Source organism: Erinaceus europaeus, chromosome 18, assembly GCF_950295315.1.
Source record: "Erinaceus europaeus chromosome 18, mEriEur2.1, whole genome shotgun sequence".
Lineage (NCBI taxonomy): Eukaryota > Metazoa > Chordata > Mammalia > Eulipotyphla > Erinaceidae > Erinaceus > Erinaceus europaeus.
In genome coordinates this window covers 21,420,330-21,444,304 of record NC_080179.1, presented here as the reverse complement: position 1 = coordinate 21,444,304, position 23,975 = coordinate 21,420,330, and the positions used below count along the sequence as shown (strand labels likewise).

The window sequence follows — 23,975 nt, the reverse complement described above, 5'->3', positions numbered from 1 at the left end:
TACAAAAATCACAATTTTTATTTTTATTTTAGTTATTTCTTTATTTTTGACCAGAGCACTGCACCGCTCAGGCTTACGGTGGTACAGGAGATTGAACCTGGGATTTTGGAACCTCAGGCATGAGAGTCTGTTTGCATAACCATTATACTATCTGCCCCCGCCTCGAAATCACAATTTTGATAGACAGTTAAAAAGCTTTAACTTATCAAATAATTGAGAAAGGTACTGTTGCTTCAATTAAAAAAAATGGCTTCTTTAGATATGCATTCCTTCTGAATTTCAGGAACTATTAAGATCTTATGTGCAGAACCCAGTGTTGGCTTTACCATAGCGATCATACGTCCGTAAAGAGTGACCTGTTTTTTAGAGTCAGTTTTGTTATTTGACATAATGTGAAGATCTTGGGGGAAAGTAGAAGCTATCACCTGTTACAGTTTTGCTGTATGTTAAAGTTACTTCATGAGAAAAGCTTCCTATCACCTTGTTACTGGGAAACATTTCCTACATAACAGCATCAAGTTTCTGTGTAGGTGACTATAGAGTAATTGAACCTGGACTCACCTGAGACTAACAGTAAAGTAGCAGACCTCTCTAAGTTACCTACCACCTTCAGTTTTAATGATTTAATTTCAGCCATTTTCCCCCCTTCCTTTTCTTACATATTCAGAAAGAGAACTAGAGAGCATAGTAGCTCAAGCAGTGTCTACCTGGAGTTTACACTATATTTTTGTGTGTCATGCAGTAACTGTTGCCATGATTTCTTTTGTGTTTTTCAATACATTTTAAAAATTTAAGCCTCATAGCAATCCTGTGAATTTGGTAATACTATTATAGTTCACTGAAGCACAAAGAGTATAAATAAATAGTTAATTAGAGATGAATTTCAAATCCAGACAATCTTAGCAACTTAACAACTTAACAACTGCATTATTACCTGGGGCCAGATGGTAGCACACCAGATAAGCGCACATAGTACAAAGTGCAAGGACTCACACAAAGATCCTGGTTCGAGCCCTAGGCTCTGGAGCCCACATGCAGGGGGTTTGCTTTGCAAGTGGTGACACAGATCTGCAGAGAAATCATTCTCTCTCCATCTCTGTCTCCCCCCTTTCTCAAATTTCTCTCTGTCCTAATGGGAAAAAATGGCCTCTAGGAGCAGTGGATTCATAGTGCATAGTGAAGACCTACTTCACTGCTTGTGAAGCGACCTTTCTACAGGTGGGGAGCCGGGGGCTCAAACCGGGATCCTTTTGCCGGTCCTTGCGTTTTGTGCCACTTGCGCTTAACCTGCTGTGCTACTACCTGACTCTCAGAAACCAAGTTTGAACCTGATTTTTTGTTGGAGAGCCGGGGCTCAAACCGGGATCCTTATGCCAGCCCTTGCGCTTTGTGCCATGTGCACTTAACCAGCTACACTACCGCCCAGCTCCCAGCACTGGCTTTCTTGAGCTTAGTACCACGTCTGGGAGACAGGTGTGTTGTGAATGTCATATGTTAGAAAATGTATAGAGCCTTCAGATGAATACATTATTCACCTAACTAGGTATTGGACAGTTTTAGACATTTATTAGGAAGGGGGGGAGGGGGGGAGGAGGGAAGAAGGGGGGGAGGAGGGGGAAGCGGGGGGGGTGGGGAAGCCTGAGGCTCTGAGGCTCTGAGGTCCAAGGTCTAATCCCCAGCACCACCATAAACCGGAACTGAGCAGTGTTCTGGTCTAGGAAAACAAAAGTACAAAATTTGAGAAGTATAAACACACACACACACACACACACACACACACACACACACACCCCTACCACCCAAGTTCCTATGCCCTCACAACAAAAGAAGCCTTCAGCTATTCTCCCAGCCTTTTCTCTCCATTTTCTTTGATTAACATTTATAGTTATTGTAGTCTGAGTCAAGTTACTTAAAACTATTTTGTTTGCAAACTCGTTTGTTTTAGTTATTTGTATCCCACATTATGTGTGAAAGCCTTCTCCATCCACTTCCCATAGTTCAGGTCCCAGACCTCACACAGTGACCTTCTGTCTTGGCTACCTTCTACAAACTCCCGCCCCCACCCAGAGCACTGCTCAGCTGTGGCTTATGGTGGTGTGGAGGATTGAACCTGGGACCTCTGGTGTTTTAGAAATGGAAGTCTTTTACATAATCATTATGCTATCTCTCCTGCCCACCTTTTACATCTTGTTAAGATGACAGTGTATATAGTTACCTACTAGTCTGGCTGTGTTTCTGTCATATCCTGTGTCCTTCACTTGACCAGCAAGCAGCGTGAAACAGGTCAGTAGCGGCATCAGACACTCTAGATTATCCTGTAATTATCACAGTGGCTAATTGCTGAGACTTGAAGGAACCTATCTCCTACCTTTTAGTAGTTATGCCTGCTCCTACCCCACCCCAGTCAAAGTATTTCACAGCTTCTATCTCATACACATAAGTACTGAGCAAAAGTTGTCTATGCTGGGAAATTCCAAGAAAGGTAGTAGTCTAAAAAAAAGGTTTATTTTCTTTTTTAAAAAATATTTATTTATTTATTCCCTTTTGTTGCCCTTGTTTTTTTTATTGTTGTACTTATTGATGTTGTTGTTGGATAGGACAGAGAGAAATGGAGAGAGGAGGGGAAGACAGAGAGGGGGAGAGAAAGATAAACACCTGCACATCTGCTTCACCACTTGTGAAGTGACTCCCCTGCAGCTGGGGAGCCAGGGATCCTTACGCCAGTCCTTGCGCTTTGCGCCACCTGCGCTTAACCCACTGTGCTACCCCGAATCCCAGAAAAAGGTTTCTTGCTGGCTTTGTAGGATGCCAGCTTAACAATGACCTAAGGGGAAGAATGTCAGGAACAGATCATGTGAGTTAGGTGATACAGAATAGACTTTAAACCTCTTTGTAGCCATACATAGTGTGTGCTGGAATTAAAAATGTCACTGCCAGGACCAGGTGGTGGCATACCTGGTGGAGTGCACACATTATGATGTGCAAGGACCAGGGTTCAAGTCCTCAGTCTGCAGGTAAGTTGCTTCCAAGCAGTGCAGCATGTCTACAGGTGTCTTTCTCTTTCCCTAACTCCCCTCTCAATTTCTCTCTGCCAAGTCAAATAAAATAGAAAATAAAAAAAGGACACCAGGGTGGTGGATACATCATAGTGCTGGCAATGAGCCACAGTGATTACCCTGGAGGTAATAAAATAAATAAATAAGGGAGCCAGGCCGTAGTGTAATGGGTTAAGCACACATGGGACGAAAGCACAAGGACCGGCATAAGGATCCCAGTTCGAGCCGCTGGCTCCCCACCTGCAGGGGGGTCACTTCACAATCGGAGAAGCAGGTCTGCAGGTGTCTGTCTTTCTTTTCCCCTCTCTGTCTTCCCCTCCCCTCTTGATGTCTCTCTGTCCTATTTAATAACAACAACAACAACAGTGGCAACAATAACAATAATAACAACAATGAGGGCAACAAAATGGGAAAAATGGCCTCCAGGAGCAGTGGATTCATAGTGCAGGCACCAAGTTTCAGCGATAACCCTGGAGGCAAAAATAAAAATAAAATAAAAAGTAAATAAAAATTTTAAAGTAAAATAAAAGTCCCTATTAGTTTTTTTTGTATGCTAAATTACAGAGGACTTGTACATGACATTATGGAATCCCTTTATTGTCCTAATAAAAAATTTTGTTCTTTTCTTTCTTTCTTTCTTTCTTTCTTTCTTTCTTTCTTTCTTTTTACTTTCAACAGAATACGGATTATGCTCAGTTCCTTTTGAAAACAAGCTCTATCTAGTTGGCGGACAGACGACAATCACGGACTGTTACGACCCTGAGCAAAATGAGTGGAGGGAGACAGCCCCCATGATGGAGAGGAGGATGGAGTGTGGCGCCGCCATCGTGAGCGGCTGCATTTATGTCACTGGGGGCTACTCCTACTCAAAGGGGACTTACCTTCAGAGCATTGAGAAATACGACCCGGATCTTAATAGATGGGAAATAGTGGGGAATCTTCCAAGTGCCATGCGGTCGCATGGGTGCGTTTGCGTGTATAATGTCTGATTGACTTCTTAGAAATATCCAAGTATTCACTGTTTAGGAGTACAGAAAACAGGAGTGTGACATTGGGAGTTTGTTGCTTGTTATTGTGGTTTAGCACATAATAAGTGAAGCAGTGGAGTTAATACTTGTAGTCTGTGCTTTTCCAAGGTAATACTGAAAGGTGGGCACTTGATAAAGGATGAAATAACTTTGCAGTGTGTTTTTTTCCCTCTGGTAGTATCAACACTGGCTGTAGGTTGAATCATTCTATGGTATAAAATGTCTCTTATGACCCTTTAATGTAGTAAACAGTGTGCATTAAGGTTCTGCTTAGCAGGAATCTGAAATTTAGAGAGAATCTTCTCTACCTCTATAAAATCAACACTTAAGTTTTTTTTAACCTTAATACTTATTTAGAATGCAGATTTACTACAAACTTGGTTTTTCCCCCTTCTTAGTTTGCATAATTTACTGTTATTATTCTTTTTGACAGACTCTAGATTATGCTCGAGAGATATACAAGGTACTGTGCAAAAAGATTTACAAACTAAGTGTAAAAGAATGGCAAATCTGAAAATTTGCAGAAGGAAAAGAGGCAAACGTTTGCTGCTCCTAAGAGCTATATAATTTTTGGCTTTGACATAATTGCTAGCTTAGCTGTCTTTAAGCATGTTAACAAATCCTTTACGAGTAAGTATAGATACATGTTTGCATGTCAAATTAAATTTTTGAACCAGAAAGCAAGTAGAACAATTGTGATACAGTAGACAATACATACAAGGAAAAAATCTGCATGATTTTCCAGCTCTGCCACTCGCTACATTTTGTGACTTAGAAGGAGTGATTTTCCAGCTCTACCACTCGCTACATTTTGTGACCTCTCCTGGGTTAGAGCTCCCTGACTGGGGCACAGCAACACCCTGGGTTATAGACATCCCCATAGCCCTTGGGACAGCTGGGTGGCTGGAGCTTCAGGGTCAGAAACAACTTTGTAGATTTTCTTCACTGTGCCTATAGGATCACTTCCCATGTTTGTCATGACTTGCGAAACAGTGGGGAGCGTTTCTCATGCACCTAAACTTTCAGTAAATCTGTTCGACCAATCTATCCACACTCTTCACTTTTTTAAAAGACAATAATTTTCTAAACTTTAAATACAGAAGTTAAAATATACCCATGGCTTCTGAGATATATATATATATATATATATATATATATATATATATATTTTTTTTTTTTTTTTTTTAATTTTAAAAAGAAACTTTAATGCATTCATTTCAGGTGGCATTTGAAATAGACACAACCCGTTGGGGGATGCAGTGTGGTGCTATACAGAGTCATAAAAACAGCTATATCTTGGCCCCATAAGTTGCTCCTAACTTTATAACCTTGTGAGTAATATAAGGAGGTGACAAGATAGCTCATCTGGGAAGGTGCATGCTTTACCATGTGCATGACCCAGATTTGAACTCCCAGTACACCACATTGGAGTACTATGGCATTGGGCAAAGCTTTAATCCTGTAAGGTCTCTCCCTCCCTTTTTGTCTGAAAAAGATAGTCAAGAGTAATAAAGCCCAAGCAACAACAAAAAATAATGATCAGATAAAAAACAAAAAAAGTTTAAAGGTAAATGCATGAGGGTATTTATGTCTGCATTGTTTACTATAATAAAAAAGGAAAGTAATTTACATGTCAAAGAAGAAAATGAGCTAATGAAAATTGTGAAATATTATACTGCTGTTAAAACAAATATTTGGAAGACTGTACAAGCATGGATGTATCTGATATAGTGGGTACAATAAGCACAATGTGACATAGTATGCACACAAGGATTGTGACTTTATAAAATCTTTATGCATGTGGAAGGTAATTATACAAAATTGAAATTGTTTCACTGTTAGAAGGGCATGGAATTTTGTATTTATTTAAATGTTTTCCTTTTTTAAATGTTGCTCTTTAATACGACTTTGTATTTTCAATAAAAATAAACAAGTCATCATATATATATATAGCCACTGTCTGAATTTTGGCCAGTTGAACAAAAGACTGAATTACTGAGACAACTAAACTATAGAATATTTCAATCTACAACTGAGTTAAAGACTTATTTTCTTGGGGGCCGGGTGGTGGCGTACCTGGTTGAGTGCATGTATTACAATATTCGAGCACCTGGCCCCTACCTGCAGCGGGAAAGCTTTACGAGTGGTGAAGCAGGGCTGCAGGTGTCTCTCTGTCTCTCTCCCTCTCTATCACCCCCCTCCCTCTTGATTTCTGGCTGTCTCTATCCAATAAATAAAGATAATAATAAATAAATTTAAAAAATAAAAATAACTTTAAAAAAAAAGACTTATTGGGAGTCAGGTGGTAGTGCAATAGGTTAAGCGCAGGTGGCGCAAAGCCCAAGGAACGGTGTAAGGATCCCGGTTCAAGCCCCCAGCTCCCCACCCGCAGGTGAGTTGCTTCACAGGTGGTGAAGCAGGTTTGCAGGTGTCTGTCTTTCTCTCCCCCTCTCTGTCTTCCCTTCCTCTCTCCATTTCTCTCTGTCCTATCCAACAACGACGACATCAATAACAACAACAATAGTAACTACAGCAATAAAACAAGGACAACAAAAGGGAATAAATAAAAAACTTATTTCCTTGTTCTCACAATCCTTTAGCAATTAATTCTAGATGAGTAATATGTAAATAGTAGTGTTATTATTATGTAGCAGTAGAGGTGGTGTAACAGGTCAGAGATCTATTCAAGGATGACATGAGAGCAACTGCAAGCAGCTTCCCCACCTTTTAATTTGTCTAGATTCTGTAACATCCTGACTCGAGTCCAACGGAATTCTTCCTGTTTTAGCCACAGTAGAACGACTATCACATTTGAAAAATGTATCATTTATATATTCACAGTGTGTCTTTTTGCCATGTTCAAGGTTATGAAGTACATCTTATTTTTAGTATTCTTTTTTTAAGAATTAATTTTAGTTTTATTTATTTATTATTGGACAGAGACAGAGAAATTGAGAGGGGAGCAGAGATAGAGGGAAAGAGACAGACACCTGCAGCCCTACTTCACCAGAAGCTTTCCCCTGAAGGTAGGGACCAGGGACTTGAATCTGGGTCCTTGAACACTATAATGTGTGTGTTTAACCAGATGTGCCACCACCTGGCCCTGTAGTAGGCTCACTGTCTAACATTAGAATTGTATATCCAGCATTATATTTTACTTTATTACATTTTGCTTTATTATTTTATTTTACTTATTTATTACCAGAACACCGGTCCTGGGGATTGAACCTGGGACGTCAGAGTCTCAGGCATGAAAGCTTTTTGAAAAACTTAATACTGTCTCCTCAGTCCTCAGCATTCTATTTTTGAAGGATGATGGTGTTAAATTTGTTTCACAAAAAAAGTACTCTAGAAGGATCTTGGTAAAACTGTGATTTTAGGTGTTTAATTTGCAGCTATTTTCTGCTTAATTTTTTTTCCTATTAATAAAGTATTGAGGGCCAGCAAAATGGCTCAGTTGGATAGAGAGCTACTTTGCAATGTGTGTCATCCAGGTTCAAGCCCAGCTCCTACTATATTGAAGGAAATTCCACTGCTGTGATGTCCCTCTCTCTCCCCCTCCACTTCCCCTCCCTCTCCTCCCTTCTTGCCTTCTCTGTCTCTGTTGAGAGAACTGAGGGAGGCAAAAGTTTTCTGTCAGAATTACCCCAAATTCCAAATCACTATAGTATTAAATGAAAAGCATTTTATAATAATCAAGTTCAAGCCATTACTTTGGGATAGCATACACAGTTTACAGAGTAATTAAAATTGTACAAATGATTTAAAATACAATGTTATAAGGATTTTATTCAAAGTTTTAAAGTTGTTACTTTTGGTTCTCAGCAACATACCCAGTAGAGCACATATGTCATGTTCCACAGAGATCAGGGTTCAAGCACCCGTTCCTACCTCCAGGGACTAGACTTGAGTGGTTTGACAATGCTGCAGGTCTCTCTTTTTCTCTTACATATATCAAAATAGAAAAAGAAAAAAAAAAAGTAGAAGTTGGGAGCAGTTGTGAAGCTGAGCAGACACTAAGCCCCAAGGATAAACTTGGTTGCAAAGAAAAAAAAAATGCTATTTCTCAAGTCTTATTTTTAGTTCTTAGCTGCAACTGAAATAGAAGCAACATCTGGGATATTTTTTCTTCTCCTGTTGTGGGAAATAAGCCACTTTGAGTGAAAACTGTGAGAGGGCCAGCAAGATAGCTTGCCTGCATAGGACACCTGCTTTGTCACTTTGTCCCCGCTCTCTCCACACGAGGAAGCTTCAGTGCTGTGGTGTCTTCCCCTCTCTCTGTTCCTATCTGCGAAAGCTACCTGGGAGGCCTTGGAGGTGGCAAATTGATTAGACTGTTGGGCTCAAGCTTGAGGTCATAAGTTTGATCCCTAGCACTCTATATGCCAGAGTGACACTCTGGTTCTTTCTCTCAGAAAATAATTCTTTTTTTTTATTATTAAGTTGGTTGGGAGCACTAAAGTCCTATTGAAGACATAAATAAGTAAATACCATAGTCTGGGTGCTAAGGAAGCTTACTGCTATTAGATTATTCATTGTTTCTGGACTTGAAATTAAAATGCACAGTAGGGAGTGGGGCGGTAGCAAAGCGCAAAGACCATCGTAAGGATCCTGGTTCAAGGCCCCTGCTCCCCACCTGCAGGGGAGTCCCTTCAGAGGTGGTAAAGCAGGACTGCAGGTGTCTATCCTCTCCCCCTCTGTCTTCCCCTCCTCTCACAGTTTCTCTCTGTCCTATCCAACAACAATGCCATAAGCTACAACAATAAAACAAGGGCAACAAAAAGGAAATAAATAAATTAGTAAATATTTTTAAAAAATAAAATAAAATGCACAGTAAATACACACACACACACACACACACACACACACACACACACACACACGGGGCACAGTGAATAGAGCACTTGACGTGTAAGCATGAGGCTCCAGGTTTTATCCCTGACAGGGCACGTGCCAGAGTGATGCTCTAGTTCTCTCCTCAATAATCTTTAAAACAAAACAAAAACAGATGAGGGTTAATTAGAGCTAACATTTTCTACCAAGTGGTAAAAACATCTCAGGTGTGTACCTAACTTCATGTATTCTAACATCCATAGCACCTTTTCTACAGAAATTATTCTGATTCTCAAAATCACTCAGGATCTGAGAATTAGAATAGCACATAACTAATTTTCATTATGCCACCCTTACATTGCCCCCTCTTTCTCTCTGGCCCCCACCTCTCTCTCTCTCTCTCTCTCTCTCTCTCTCACACACACACACACAAAGGGAGAGATTAAAAACACAACATGAAGTCAACTTGGATATGGACTTTCAATTATTTTAAATTCCTTCTAAACAGAAAGCAGATGTGAAGTTGAAACTGGCTAGCTACTAAACTGAGTTTTTAGTCAGTTGGAAAGAATGATAGGGAATCCCAATTAGGAACTGTAAATGTACAGTTTTAAAAAGTAGAAAGTTCGAGACCATTTTGTTCTTTATAGTTTTTGAAAATCTCTAAAACACAGTCTTTGTTTAAAATTTGCGGTATAAGGGGCCAGGTGGCATATCGCAGCGGGTTAAGCGCACATGGCGTGAAGCACAAAGACGGGCCTAAGGTTCCGGGTTTGAGCCCCTGGCTCCCTACCTGCGGGGGGGGGGGGGGGGGGGGGGGGGCGGTGGGGGGGGGCGGTGGGGGGTGGTGGTGGTGGTGGTGGTGTGTGAGGGGGTGTCACTTCACAAGCGGTAAAGCAGGTCTGCAAGTGTCTATTTTTCTATCCCTCTCTCTGTCTTCCCCTCCTCTCTTGCTTTCTCTTTGTCCTGTCCAACAACAAACAATATTTTCCAACAATAAAATATTAACAACAAGGGCAAGAAAAATGGGGGGGGGATGGCAGTAGGAGCAGTGGATTCCTAGCGCAGGCACGGAGCCCCAGCGATAACCCTGGAGGAAAAAAAAAGCGGTATATTTACATAATGGAATAAATATTACTCAGCTGTTAAAAATGATGAAGTGAGCTCCTTCATCTCAAATGGAGTTTTTCAGGGTATGTTACGTGAGATAAGCCAAAAAGAGGCTGAGTACCAAATGATCTCACTCATAGGCAGAATTTAAGAAACAGCTACAGAAAGGGGAAACACAAAGTAAAACTTCAGGGGAGGTGCCTGGGGTGGCCTGGTGCATGATGTCGAAAATGGACCTAAGTTGGACATGAGAGTGTTTTGTGGGCAGCTAGCACAGTTAGATGAGAAACTGGAGCCGTGTGTCAACAACTGTGCTATAAACATTAGCTTCCTCAAGAAAGTAAAATAAAAACAAGCCAACAAAACCCTCCTCCTGCTTTTCTACCCTCCACGTTCTTTTGAAATAAAGAATTTTATTTAGAAACTGTTTAAAATAGGGGGGGAAAAACTCATCAAGAAAGACTAGGTGGAAAATGTGTTCCCAATAACATGGAATTTTAGGGCACTAAACATCTAAAAGGCCACGAAAGAGATACCATCACTGTTATTTTTTGAACAATGGCTAGTTACTTGCATTTTTATTTATTTATTTATTTTGCCTCCAGGGTTATCACTGGGGCTAGGTGCCTTCGCTACGAATCCACTGCTCCTAAAGGCTTTTTTTTTTTTTAATCAATTTTTCTTTATTTATTAATGAGAAAGATAGGAGGAAAGAAAGAATCAGACATCACTCTAGTACATGTGTGGTCAGGGATTGAACTCAGGACCTCATACTTGAGAGCCCAGTGCTTTATCCACTATGCCACCTCCTAGACCACCAGGAGGCTATTTTTTCCCTTTTGTTGCCCTTGTTGTTTATCGGGTTTTTGTTGTTGTTGTTATTATTGTTGTCATTGCTGTCATTGTTGTTGGTTAGGACAGAGAGAAATCCAGAGAGGAGGGAAGACAGAGAGGGGGAGAGAAAGACAGACACCTGCTTCACTGCTTGTGAAGTGCCTCCCCTGCAGGTGGGGAGCCAGGGGCTGGAACCCGGATCTTTAAGCCCACCTTTGTGCTTTGCGCCATGTGTGCTTAACCCACTGCACTACCACCCGACCCCCCTTTTTTTGGCATTGTTAATCACTGAATCTGGGTTTTCCTCTTCAGTCCACACAGAGCATGTACTATATAACAAATTTATCATAAAATATCTGCTTTCAAGGTAGTCTGCCAATAGCACAGCGGGTTAAGCACAGGTGGTGCAAAGCTCAAGGAATGGCGGAAGGATCCCAGTTCAAGCCCCCAGATCCCCACCTGCAGGGGAGTCGCTTCACAAGCAGTGAATCATGTCTGCAGGTATCTCTCTTTCTTTCCCCTTGTCTTCCCCTCCTCTCTTCATTTCTCTCTGTCCTAGCCAATAACGACATCAATAATAACTATAACAATAAAACAACAAGGGTAGCAAAAGGGAATAAATAAATATTATATATATATGCTTTCTACACACATTTTAGGACAAGCTATCACCATAAACAAATCAATACAGATACATCAGGGACTGAATAATCTCAGTAGTGGGTGACAAACATTTTACAGAATTCTGCCAAACAAAGAGACTGAATTAGACTGTGAGAAAAGCAGTAGTGTTAAGGAATGAAGTAGTTTTAAATATTAATAGTTAATTCAGACATGGTACTGTATTTTCTGCAAAAAAATAATAATAATTAACATTTAGTAACACACTAACAAATTTTATCTCCAAAGAGATTTGTGCACTGGCAAAGTATTCTGTTAACAGCAGAGGGCTCTGAACAGCAGGTACTGAAAACACGCCGCCTTGCAGATCCCAAGAGTGATGGCCTTCACTAATCACTCCCTTTGCCAGAGGTCCAGAAGGAACTTGCAGCATGATCACCTGCCTGCTAAACTTCCACTTGAAGCAGCAAACTTTAAGGAGCCAGAGAGGAGTTCCCAGTGAGTGAGAGGAGCAGAGAAGAGACGCATGTTACACGTAAACTTAAAAGATAATAAAATGGGACACAAACCCCACTCAAATCCCAGCAATGTAGGCAAGTTCCTGAAAGTAATTGTTAGCACTGCACAAACCTCATTTCTTTAAAAAATTTTGAATTATCACACAAATATATTTTAGATTATTCAGAAAAATAAATACTCAACCAAAATCATATTCTTCAACTCAAAGGCTTAGGGCTAAAACACACCTTCTATTCATGCAGACAACAATGCTTCTTAGCAGGGATACAACTGGTCAAGGACATCTGGTTTTGCAGAGTAACTTTTTTTTAAATATTTGTTTATTCTCTTTTGTTGCCCTTGTTGTTTTTGATTGTTGTAGTTATTATTGTTGTAGTCATTGTTGGATAGGACAGAGAGAAATGGAGAGAGGAGGAGAAGACAGAGAGGAGGAAAGAAAGATAGACACCTGCAGGCCTGCTTCACTGCCTGTGAAGCGATCCCCCTGCAGGTGGGGGGCTCGAACTGGGATCCTTATGCCATGGAACCTCCTTCTCTAGCCATCAGTGTTACCAGCATCCATAAGATTAGCCCCAAGGTCAGCCTCTTTGTTCCCTAAGAAAACCCACTAGATAGTAATACTGCTCTGCTACTAAGTAAAAAAAAAAAGCCCCTAACTCAAACTTATTGGAGAAGGAGTGAAACTCTGCAAAACACACTTTAAGAAGAGGCACTTTTTGCTTATGGAAAAGAAACCAGTGAGTCCTCTAAGGATAATGAAAGGGAGTATTTTACAGTTAAGCAAAAGATTTAGAGTGAAGAATTCAGGCTATTCTGAATTCTGCTACTGTTCTGCTACTTCAGGCTATTAATAATCTTCTTGTTCTTCCTGTGGTCCACCTCCATCGGGTATCACAAAGCCTTCATCTATAGCATACAGAAAAATCTCTTTCTTTTTCTAAATCTTCAGCAGTGAGTTTCAATACATTGACCTGTTGTATCAATTCATCCCCGTTACCCACACCAGAATTCTTTTATTATTATTATTATTATTTAACGTTTTGATTTTATTTATTTATTTTCCCTTTTGTTGCCCTTGTCGTTTTATTGTTGTTGTAGTTATTACTGTTGTTGTTATTAATGTTGCCATTGTTAGATAGGACAGAGAGAAATGGAGAGAGGAGGGGAAGACAGAGAGGGGGAGAGAAAGATAGACACCTGCAGACCTGCTTCACCGCCTGTGAAGTGACTCCCCTGCAGGTGGGGAGCCGGGGACTCAAACTGGGATCCTTACGTCGGTCCTTTCGCTTTGCACCACCTGCGCTTAATCCGCTGCTACCACCTGACTCCCTTATTATTTTTTTATTGGGGGATTAATGCTTTACAGTCGACAGTAAATACAATAGTTTGTACATGCATAGCATTTCTCAGTTCTCCACACCAGGGTTCTTTCACACCTCACCTGAGGCAGCCATGGGAGTTGCAGTAGTGCTCTGTGTAGCAATGGGCTTCTGTGGAGTGGCACTGCTGGAGCTGAGCGGTTTCTTGGGCTTGTTGAGAGTTGGAGCAGCAAGAGAAGGAGCTATGGCAGTTTCTTGACCTTGACTGACAGCTACAAGGTCATATTCTTTCCCATAATAGTTTGCATCAGAAAACTTCTTGAACCACTGAACAAACTCAAAGTTGTCCTTCAACTTTCCTTTCACCAATTTGTCCACAGGAATTATTTAGTCAACGCCCATCCTTTTAAAACCTGCTTGTAGTATTTTGAGGCTCTGGATGTATTTATGTTCTAGTCTAGCTTGGAACTTCACTTTCTTCAAGGCAATGGAATCAAAGAACAGCATATTCATAAACAGACAATAGACAGCCCCTAAGCATAACTGTTCAGTCTTTGTCTGATTCAACGACAGGGACTTATTGGTCCAGGCCGCATGTCATCATGACTCAAGTTATCACTGGTGACTAACGTGGAATATATGTTCACTGCCGTCTTGGGCATTTGGAGGAACTATGTCCACTGCCTGTACCCTGCTCTGGTTCTGTCCTACCCTCCACTTTTTAACACAGTGTTACTTATTCTTGGAGGTTCAGCCAAGAGTTCCAGATAACTTTCTTCCTTGTTAACATATTCGGAGGTCAAATGAAGACAATAGACATAAAGTTATTTTCCAGTGCTTTTATTTCTTTATTAATTTTTTTTTCGGGAGTCGGGTGGTAGCGCAGCGGGTTAAGCGCACGTGGCGCATGGCGCAAGGACCGGTGTAAGGATACGGGTTCGAGCCCCCGGCTCCCCACCTGCAGGAGCGTCGCTTCACAGGCAGTGAAGCAGGTCTGCGGGTGTCTGTCTTTCTCTCTCCCTCTCTGTCTTCCCCTCCTCTCTCCATTTCTCTTTGCTCTATCCAACAATGACGACATCAATAACAACAATAATAACTACAACAATAAAACAAGGGCAACAAAAGGGAATAAATAAATAAATAAATAAAATATTTTTAAAAAGATAAATAACTTTTAAAAATAATTAAAAAATTTAAAAAGCATTTTTTCATTTATTGGATACAGACAGAGAGAAACTGAGATGGAAGGGGGAGACAGAGAGGGAGAGAGACACCTGAAGCTCTTCACAGCTTGTAAAGCTTAGTGGGGACTAGGGGTTTGAACAACGGGTCCTTGTGCATGGTAACATGTGCACTCGACTATGTGTGCCATTACCCAGCCCCTTATTCAGTGTTTTAATATTGAAACTTAGTTATTTGTGCTGAAAATACATATATTTTTCTTTATTTTTTTATTTTAATTTTTTTTTTAAACCAGAACACTGTTCAGCTCTGGCTTATGGTGGTGCGGGGGATTGAACCTAGAACTTTGGAGCCTCAGACGAGAGTCTGTTTGCATAACCATTATGCTGTCTACCCTCCGACCTCTTTATCTGTTTTTTAAACTATATTTATTGGATAGAGACAGTCAGAATTTGAGAGGGTAGCCAGAATTTGAGAGGGTAAGAGGAGATAGAGAAGAGAAAGGGAGAGAGAGAAAGAGAGAGAGAGAGAGAGAGAGAGAGAGACCTGCAGCTCTGCTTCACCACTCACAAAGCATTCCTCCGGGGGTAGAGACCAGGGGCTAGAACCAGGATCCTTGTGCAATGTAACCTGTGCTCAGCCAGGTGTACCATCACCTGGCCTCCATCCCAGTTATTCTTTTTTACTTCTGCCTTCAAAAGAAAGCAAGATGGAAAAAAAAAAAAAAAAAAAAAAGCAAGATGGAGTCCATAACCTTTGCCTCCTTAGCAAGAAGAAACTTCTTTAAGAAGGTTAGGGCTGGGGAGAAATAGTATAGTGGTCAAGTTCAACCCCCAGTATCACAATTAACTGGAGCTTAGTGGTGGTATGGAAAAAAAGAAACTCTAAGGGCAGAAATTATGCATTGTTCAGAAGACCATGGGTCCAAGCATTTACTCATCCTCTCTGAAATTATAGTTCACACTTGATTTATGAAATTATCACAAAGGTGCCAGAGACGACCCGAACTGCCCCTGCGGCTACAGACAGACTATGACCCACATAGTCAATGACTGCCACCTCTCCAGATTCAAAGGAGGTCTCGAAACTTTACATCAGGCTCAACCTGATGCTGTTGACTGGCTACGGAAGAAGGGCAAACGCTAGAAGAAGAAGAATCACAAAGGTTAAACCAGGGCCAGGAAGATAGACGTGTCTGTGTATAAAAAGACATGCAGATGGGCCTGGGTGGCGGCACACCTGGCTGAGCACACTTGTTACACTATGCAGGGACCTCGGTTTGAACCCCCAGTCCCTACCTGCATGGGGAAAGCTTTGCGAGTGGTGAAGCAGGTGTCTCTCTGTCTCTCTTCCTCTCTATCACCCCCTTCCCTCTCAATTTCTGGGTGTCTCTATCCAATAAATAAATAAAGACTTAAAAAAAAAACATATTCAAGCCTGAGGTTTCAGAGCTTCAGGTTCAATCTCCCACACCATACTGGGGAGTGGGGGTGGAGAAAAAGTTTAAACCGAGATTGGGGGGGAAGAGGAGGAAAAGTTTAAATCAACAGTTTATTCTTCTCTTGTAGTCAGGGAGGTGGCTCGGTAGATACAGCACAGGACTTCAGTGTGTGAGGCCCTGGTACCACATAAGGCCAAGCAGTTCTCATGAACTAAGTACTCTAAATGATTACTACTCTCTTGACTATATACATCAGTTTCTTTTTAAAAATTATTTTTATTGTTTATTATCTTTATTTATTTATTGGATAGAAACAGCCAGAAATTGAGAGGGGAGGGGGAAATAGAGAAAGAGACAGACACCTGCAGCTCTGCTTCACCACTCACAAAGCTTTCTCCCTGCAGGTGGAGACCAGGGGCTTGAACCAGAGCCCCTGAACATTGTAACATGTGCACTCAACCAGGTAAACCACCACCCAGCCCCCTACATCAGTCTAGTTGCATTTTGTGTCAGTTCTTTTTTCTTCCTTCCTTTCTTTCTTTTAAGGTTATTTACTTTCAGTCGCTGGGCGGTAGCACAGTGGGTTAAGCACACATGGCTGCGGAGCACAGGGACCAGTGTAAGAATCCCAGTTCAAGCCCCCAGCTCCCCACCGGCAGGGGGTGGTCACCTCACAAGCGGTGAAGCAGGTCTGCAGGTGTCTTTCTTTCTCCATCTCTGTCTTCCCTTCCTCTCTCCATTTCTCTCTGTTCTATCCAACAACAACAGCAATAGCAATGGCAACACTAATAATAACAACAACAATGATAAACAAGGGCAACAAAAGGGAAAAAAAGGCGTCCAGGAGCAGTGGGTTTGTAGTGCAAGCACCGAGCGCCAGCTATAACCCTGTAGGCAAAAAAAAAAAAAAAAAAAAAAGATTATTTACTTTCTACCTGTAGGAGGAAGCCTCGTGAATGATGAAGCAATCCTACAGGTCTCTCACTCACTCTCTTTTTCTCTTTGTCATCCCCTTCCTTCTCGATCTCTTCTTGATTCTATATTTCCCTCCGGGGTTATCGCTGGGGCTCGGTGCCTGCACCACAAATCCACTGCTCCTGGAGGCCATCTTCCCAACCCATTTTTGTTGCCCTCGTCGTTAATATTGTTATTGTTGTTGCTGGATAGGACACAGAGAGAAATCGAAAGAGGAGGAGAAGACAGAGGAGGGGAGAGACAGAGACCTGCAGACCTGCTTCACCGCCTGTGAAGTGACCCCCCTGCAGGTGGGGAGCCAGGATTCTTACCTCCTTACCCGGGTCCTTGAGCTTCCCACCACGTGCACTTAACCCACTGTGCCACTGCCTGGCTCCCAGTAAAAAAAATTAAAACATTATTTATTTACTTATGGGGATGAGGATCCAGATAGCCAGAATATTACTCTGCCATATGAAAAGCCAGGGATTGAACTCACGATCTCATGTTTGCAAGTCCATCTCTCTAGCAGCTGCATCACCTCCTAGATGCTGAGATTTTCATCTGGAGTAGTGGCAACACTTTGAAAAGTTCTAACCGGGCATCTTTCCATGCTGACATCCGTCTCCTGTGACCCTCTGTATTTACCCTATAAATTAAAATAAAGATATTCTGGGACCAGGCGGTGGTGTACCTGGCTAAGTGCTCACATTACAGTGCGAATGATCCAGGTCGTTTTGTTCAAGCCCCTGGTCCCACCTGCAGGGGTAAAAATCTTCATGAGAGGTGAAGCAGGGCTGCAAGTGTCTCTCTGTCTCTCCCTCTCTATCTCCCCTGCCCTCTCAGTTTCTCTATGTCTTTATCTAATAAGTAAATAAATATTTTTTTTTAAAAAAATCTAAAAAAGAAGATATTCTCTGTCATTGCAATACATGAAATAAGGCTTTAAAAATCTTTTTCTTGGTTCAACTCCCCCGGCTCCCCACCTGCAGGGGAGTCGCTTCACAGGCGGTGAAGCAGGTCTGCAGGTGTCTGTCTTTCTCTCCCCTTCTCTGTCTTCCCTCCTCTCTCCATTTTCTCTCTGTCCTATCCAACAACAATGACATCATAACAACAACAATAATAACTATGACAACAACAACAACAACAAAAAAACCAAGGGCAACAAAAGGGAAAATAAATATAAAAACATTTTTTAATCTTTTTCTTTTTTTCTTTCCTTCTCCTCCTCCTCCTCCTTCTTTTAATGAGGAAGTACCCTCAAAGTTCTATGAGAAAACAACTTTAAGAATATAACAAAATATCTCTGGCAGTAGCACCACATCCTGTTTCATAAATCCAGGACAGAATGGGTTCTCATCAGGCCCCTTCCTTTTGCTTTTTCCTCCCTTGTCTGTAAAAAAATAAATGTTTAGATGAAATTAAGATGAAGGAAAGAATTTCTGCAATGTCCCAAATCCTCAATTTGCTAAGCAACTTTTTAGTTCTGGCCTTGAAGGACAGTCAGTTCTTAGATTGAAGAAATCCCTTGCAGTTTTCCAGTTTTTTTTTTGTTGTTGTTGTTTTGTTTTGTTTTTTTACCAGAGCACTGGTTTATGGTGGTGTGGGGGATCGAATCTGGGACTTCAGAACCTCAGGCATGAGAGTCTCTTTGCATAACCATTATGCTATCTACCCCCACTGCAGGTTTTTCTTATAAACTAATAAATCCTGTGGCTGGGGATATGACTCATGGGTAATGCGCATGACTTACATGCAAAGGGTCTTCTAGTTCCTTCCTTTCTAGTGCAGAAATGATGCCCTGCTGTTCTCTCTCTCTGTTTCTCTTCCCCGTCCCCGCCATAAGTAGATAGTGTTTTTATGTTTATAAAACATAAAGTGGGGGAGTCGGGCTGTAGCGCAGCAGGTTAAGCGCAGGTGGTGCAAAGCACAAGGACCGGCATAAGGATCCTGGTTCGAACCCCGGCTCCCCACCTGCAGGGGAGTCGCTTCACAGGCGGTGAAGCAGGTCTGCGGGTGTCTGTCTTTCTCTCCTCCTCTCTGTCTTCCCCTCCTCTCTCCATTTCTCTCTGTCCTATCCAACAATGACAACAATAATAACTACAACAATAAAACAACAAGGGCAACAAAGGGAATAAATAAATAAAATAAATATAAAAAATTAAAAAAAAACATAAAGTGGATACATCTTTTTTATTATTTTTTCATTTTTTAATTCTTTTTAAATTAATTTTTTATCTTTATTTATTGGATAGAGACAGCCAGAAAATGAGAGGGAGAGAGACAGAGAAATACCTGGAGCCCTGCTTCACCACTCGCAAAGCTTTCCCCCTGCAGGTGGGGACTGAGAGCTCAAACCCGGGTCCTTGTGCACTGTAGCATGTACACTCAACTAGGTGCGCCACCATCTGGCCCCCCATTTTTTATTTTTTATTTGATAGGAGAGAAGAAAACTGAGAGGGGAGGAGAGGTAGAGAGTATGAGAGACAGAGAGACACCTGCAGTATCTGTTTCACTGTTCGTGAAGCTTCCACCCTGCAGGTGGGGAGCAGAAGCTCAAACCCAGGTCCTTGCACATGGTAACATGTGCACTTGATCGGGTGTGCCACTGCCCAACCCCTTGATAAATGGTCTACTAACAAAATAAATAACAATAAGCTTGAAAAAATAAAAAAGGGCTGGAAAAAGAAAAGAAAAAGAAAAAAAATGGTCAGGGTGGCAGTGTACCTGGTTAAGGGCACACATTACCATGGGCAAGGATCTGGGATCAAGGCCCAGGTCCCCACTTGCAGGGAGAAAGCTGTGCAAGCTGTGTGTGAAACAGTGCTGTGAATGTCTTTCTTCCCTCCCCCTTTCAACTCCCCTCTGTCTCTATAATAAAATAAAAATAAATTTAAAAAATTTAAAGATAAGAAAGGGGAAAAAAGGGAGTCCGGCTGTAGCGCAGCAGGTTAAGCACAGGTGGCGCAAAGCACAAGGACCGGCATAAAGATCCCGGTTCGAACCCCGGCTCCCCACCTGCAGGGGAGTCGCTTCACAGGCGGTGAAGCAGGTCTGCAGGTGTCTTTTTTTTTCTTTTTTTTTTTTTTTGCAGAGTAAGAACACTTTAATTAACACAGGGGTTGGCCACTCTGCCCATGAAGATAATAGTATTCAGAGCAACTTCTCTTATAAGAACCAGGAAGGGCCGGTTGGCCTTGAAGGTCACTCTGTTAGGGTTCAGTGAGTGCCCAGCTATTCCGATGACCCGTACTTGCTGCAGCTTCACTGCCTTCCTCATTCACCTCAAGAAATGCCTTATGGAACGCGTCTGAGACATACAGGTCACTTCGGCCTCCTGCAACAATACCTAGGAGCCTGGAATTTTCAGGGTTGAACAGGTCCACAAGGCCCATATCTTGCAGCCTCTCCTTCACGCTGAAGCTGTCTTCAATGCGGAAGCGGGGCATGTGCACAGCCAGCAGCACCTCATCCAGCTCATCCAACCACTCCTGCAGCACTTCTGGGGTAAGTTCCTGCTCCACTTTGGCCAGACTTTTCTCCAGTTTGGGCAGGATGAGCACCATGGTGATGTCATCCCCCTTGAAAGGCAGCTCCAGCACCTGAGTGCCCTCTGCCACCCGCCGGTATGGGAATTTGCCTTCGTGGTACATCATGGAAGCTGAACATGACTCCCCACCAGCCTTGTGGAACTGCTCTGCCCTTGTGTTCTCAGGGCTGAACTTGGACTTCCAAAGGCACTTGAAGTAAATGGTATTAACCAGCACCAGGACAGTGAGCTCATCAATGGCTTCTGGGGGAACGACATCTTTGATGCGCCCTTCTGTCTTATTGGACACCCAGTTGATCTGCAGGTGTCTATCTTTCTCTCCTCCTCTCTGTCTTCCCCTCCTCTCTCCATTTCTCTCTGTCCTATCCAACAATGACAACAACAATAATAACTACAACAATAAAACAACAAGGACAACAAAAGGGAATAAATTTAAAAAATAAATATTAAAAAAAATTTTTTTAAAAAAGAAAGAAAGGGGAAAAAAAATAAAGAGAAAAAGAGAGAGAAATGGTGGTCGGGAGGTGGCACAGTGGATAAAGTGTTGGACTCTCAAGCATGAGGTCCTGAGTTCAATCCCCGGCTGCACATGTACCAGAGTGATGTCTGGTTCTTTCTCTCTCCTCCTATCCCTCTCATTAATAAACAAATATAATATTAAAAAAGAGAGAGAGAGAGAAATGTATGCTCGCTTCAGCAGCACATATACTAAAATCGGAACGCTACAGAGAAGATTAGCTGGCCCCTACGCAAGGATGACATGCAAATTCCTGAAGTGTTCCATATTTTTAAAAAAGAAAAGAAAGAAAAAAAGAGCTGGTGGGCACCTGGTTGAGCACATGTGTTACAAAGCACAAGAACCTGGGTTCAAGCCCCCGGCCCCCACCTGCAGGGGGGGGAGCTTTACAAGTGGTGAAGCAGGGCTGCTGGTGTCTCTCTCTCTATCTCCCCCTTCTTCTCAATTTCAGGCTGTCTCTACCCAATAAATAAAGATTAAAAAACTAAAAAGAAAGAGAAATACCAAGGCTGAGTTTTTATAAAATAGGTCTGGTCGGTGGTCCACCCAGTTGAGACCACACATCACCATGTACAAGCATCCAGGTTTGAAGCCCTCAACTCCCCACCTGCAAAGGGGATGTTTAACGAGCTGTAAAATAAGTCTGTAATTGTCTCTCTCCTTCTCTATGTCCCCCTCCCCTATCAATTTCCCTCTGTCTTATCAAGTAAAATAGAAATAAAGGGGGGGGGGGAAGGAGCAGTGGATTTGTAGTGCTGGCACCAAGCCCCAGCAGTGACCCTGGTGGCAATAAAAAAACTCTATTTTTTAAATAATTCATTTTTTAAGTCTGGAACTTAAGAGTTGTACAAAGCCTATATTTGGTCTTCCAAACTGAAGCTTCTGAAATTCTAAGATGTCTGTGACATTTCTATCAGCTGCTTTTCCTAATATTCTGACCCTAAAGACTATAACAGACCTTTTTCCAACCTCTGTGAATGTTCCGAAAGTTATTTTGTCAGAGACAAAGGAGGAAAAGTCCTTTGAATTGTCAACTCTTGGCTCTGTTTTTAGAGTAAGCATAACCATGTAATGAAAACAGACAATGTGTGTGCACTGCATGTTATTTTAAGACAAACAGCAGAGAAGGGAGGGATATGTGGAGGCATATAAAGAGATCAAAAGGTTATTAAATAACCTGGAATTAATAATAAAAAAAACTTTCCTGCGCACAGCAAACCAATGTGTCCTGTTATTCGCCGTCTGCCTTCTATAAAGAAATGATGATTAGAGAGAAAGATGGCAAAATAAACTGCAGGCTTTCCTGAGGCATGTGAGAAAGCCCAAGGTTTTTTTTTAAAGTTTTTTTTCATATTTATTTATTTATTTTTCTTTTGTTGCCCTTGTTGGTTTTTATTGTGGTTGTAGTCATTATTGTTGTTATTGATGTCGTCGTTGTTGGATAGGACAAAGAAACGGAGAGAGGAGGGGAAGACAGAGAGGGGGAGAGGAAGACAGACACCTGCAGACCTGCTTCACTGCCCGTGAAGCGACTCCCCTGCAGGTGGGGAGCCGGGGGGCTTGAACCGGGATTCTTACGCCGGTCCTTGCGCTTTGCACCACCTGCGCTTAACCTGCTGTGCTACCACCTGACTCCCGACAAAGCCCAAGTTTTATGTACATTTTTTCTTCAGGACTAAGTATGTGGTAGGCATGTCACACATATTTGTAGAATAAGTGATATTAAAGTGAGCCTTAGCTATAACTCTTCTATACTGGTATGATGCTTGTGTTCAGTTTGTTATGGGGATTTCTTGTTGATTTTCAAGGTCTCCCCACATAAAGCCCAAGAGGATAAGATGGAGATTTCACCAACTCCTGTAGTCATGGGAAATAGGAGACTGTCTGACAAAAGGCATCATGAGAAATCCAAGACCTTCTAATATGTGCACTTAACTGAGTGTGCAACTGCCTGGCCCCCTATACCTTTTCTATAGAAAGTATCAAGAAAATCAGGGTTGGGGTGATAGCTTAATGGCTATTCAACGAGACTTACATGCCTGAGACTCTAAGGTCCCAGGTTCAACCCCTGGTACCAGCACAAGCCAAAGCTAAACAATGCTCCTGTCAGAAAGGGAGAGAGAGAGAGAGAGGGATGGAGAGAAAGGGAAGGATAATATAGTACTCTCTGGGGCCCCGGATGAGGTGTGGTGTGTAGTGTAATAATGGTTTGAACTCTTAGTCCCAGTGTGCCATGTGTGAGAGTGATATATTCTCTCTTTCATTAACAAATACATATTTTAAATAGAAAATTATTTTATATGAAATTATTAAAGTATCTAGCTAAAATATGAAAAAAAACACTACAAAGACATATCTTTATTTATTTATTTATTTATTTATTTTTCCCTTTTGTTGCCCTTATTGTTTAACATAGTTGTGGTTATTGAGGTTGTTGTTGTTGGATAGGGCAGAGAGAAATGGAGAGAGGAGGGGAAGACAAAGGGGGAGAGAAAGACAGACACCTGCAAACCTGCATCACCATCTGTGAAGCGACTCCCCTTCTGGTGGGGAGCCGGGGGCTCAAACCGGGATCCTTTCGCTGCTCCTTGTGCTTTGCGCCACGTGCTCTTAACCCACTGTGCCACCGCCCGACTCCCTTATTTTTCTTATATTTGATAGAAAAGAGAAATTGATTGCTCAACAATTTGTTTGGCTTTGTATGTTAACTCTCTTTTCAGTCACCAGGTTCCAGATGTCATCAGGATGCCGGCCAGACTTCCCTAGACTGAAGACCCCACCAATGCGTCCTGGAGCTCTGCTTCCCCAGAGACTCACCCTACTAGGGAAAGAGAGAGGCAGACTGGGAGTATGGAGCAACCAGTCAACACCCATGTTCAGCGGGGAAGCAATTACAGAAGCCAGACCTTCCACCTTCTGCAACCCTCAATGACCCTGGGTCCATGCTCCCAGAGGGATAGAGAATGGGAAAGCTATCAGGGGAGGGGGTAGGAAATGGAGATTGGGTGGTG

At 42.0% G+C, this 23,975-nt stretch overlaps 2 protein-coding genes, 1 non-coding gene and 1 pseudogene across 5 annotated transcripts in view; 2 read left to right on the top strand and 2 right to left on the bottom strand.

The window, feature by feature from the left end:
- The window catches only part of KLHL23 (kelch like family member 23), a 49,043-nt gene extending 43,019 nt beyond the window's left edge, over window positions 1-6,024 (top strand). For all 3 annotated transcript variants that reach the window (XM_060177746.1, XM_060177747.1, XM_007539299.3), the window contains one exon: window positions 3,735-6,024. In XM_060177746.1, coding sequence (XP_060033729.1) covers window positions 3,735-4,045 — 311 coding nt within the window. In that variant the 3' untranslated portion in view covers window positions 4,046-6,024. The remainder of the gene's footprint in view (window positions 1-3,734) is intronic.
- Window positions 6,025-12,709: 6,685 nt separating this feature from the next.
- LOC103128506 (microtubule-associated protein RP/EB family member 1-like) lies at window positions 12,710-13,982 on the bottom strand (annotated as a pseudogene).
- Window positions 13,983-19,987: 6,005 nt separating this feature from the next.
- On the bottom strand, window positions 19,988-20,661 carry LOC132534250 (antithrombin-III-like). The gene has a single exon (XM_060177729.1). It carries the CDS (start codon window positions 20,551-20,553, stop codon window positions 20,110-20,112), a length of 444 nt encoding a protein of 147 aa, XP_060033712.1. The 5' UTR covers window positions 20,554-20,661; the 3' UTR covers window positions 19,988-20,109.
- A 470-nt stretch (window positions 20,662-21,131) lies between these two features.
- LOC132534500 (U6 spliceosomal RNA) lies at window positions 21,132-21,237 on the top strand. Its single transcript, XR_009546208.1, has one exon. It is a non-coding gene; the product is annotated as a U6 spliceosomal RNA (small nuclear RNA).
- Window positions 21,238-23,975: the final 2,738 nt, after the last annotated feature.

Excerpts from the sequence above, each read along its gene's own strand:
- LOC132534250 (XM_060177729.1), bottom strand. The coding sequence starts at position 20,553 with ATGATGTACCACGAAGGCAAATTCCCATACCGGCGGGTGGCAGAGGGC.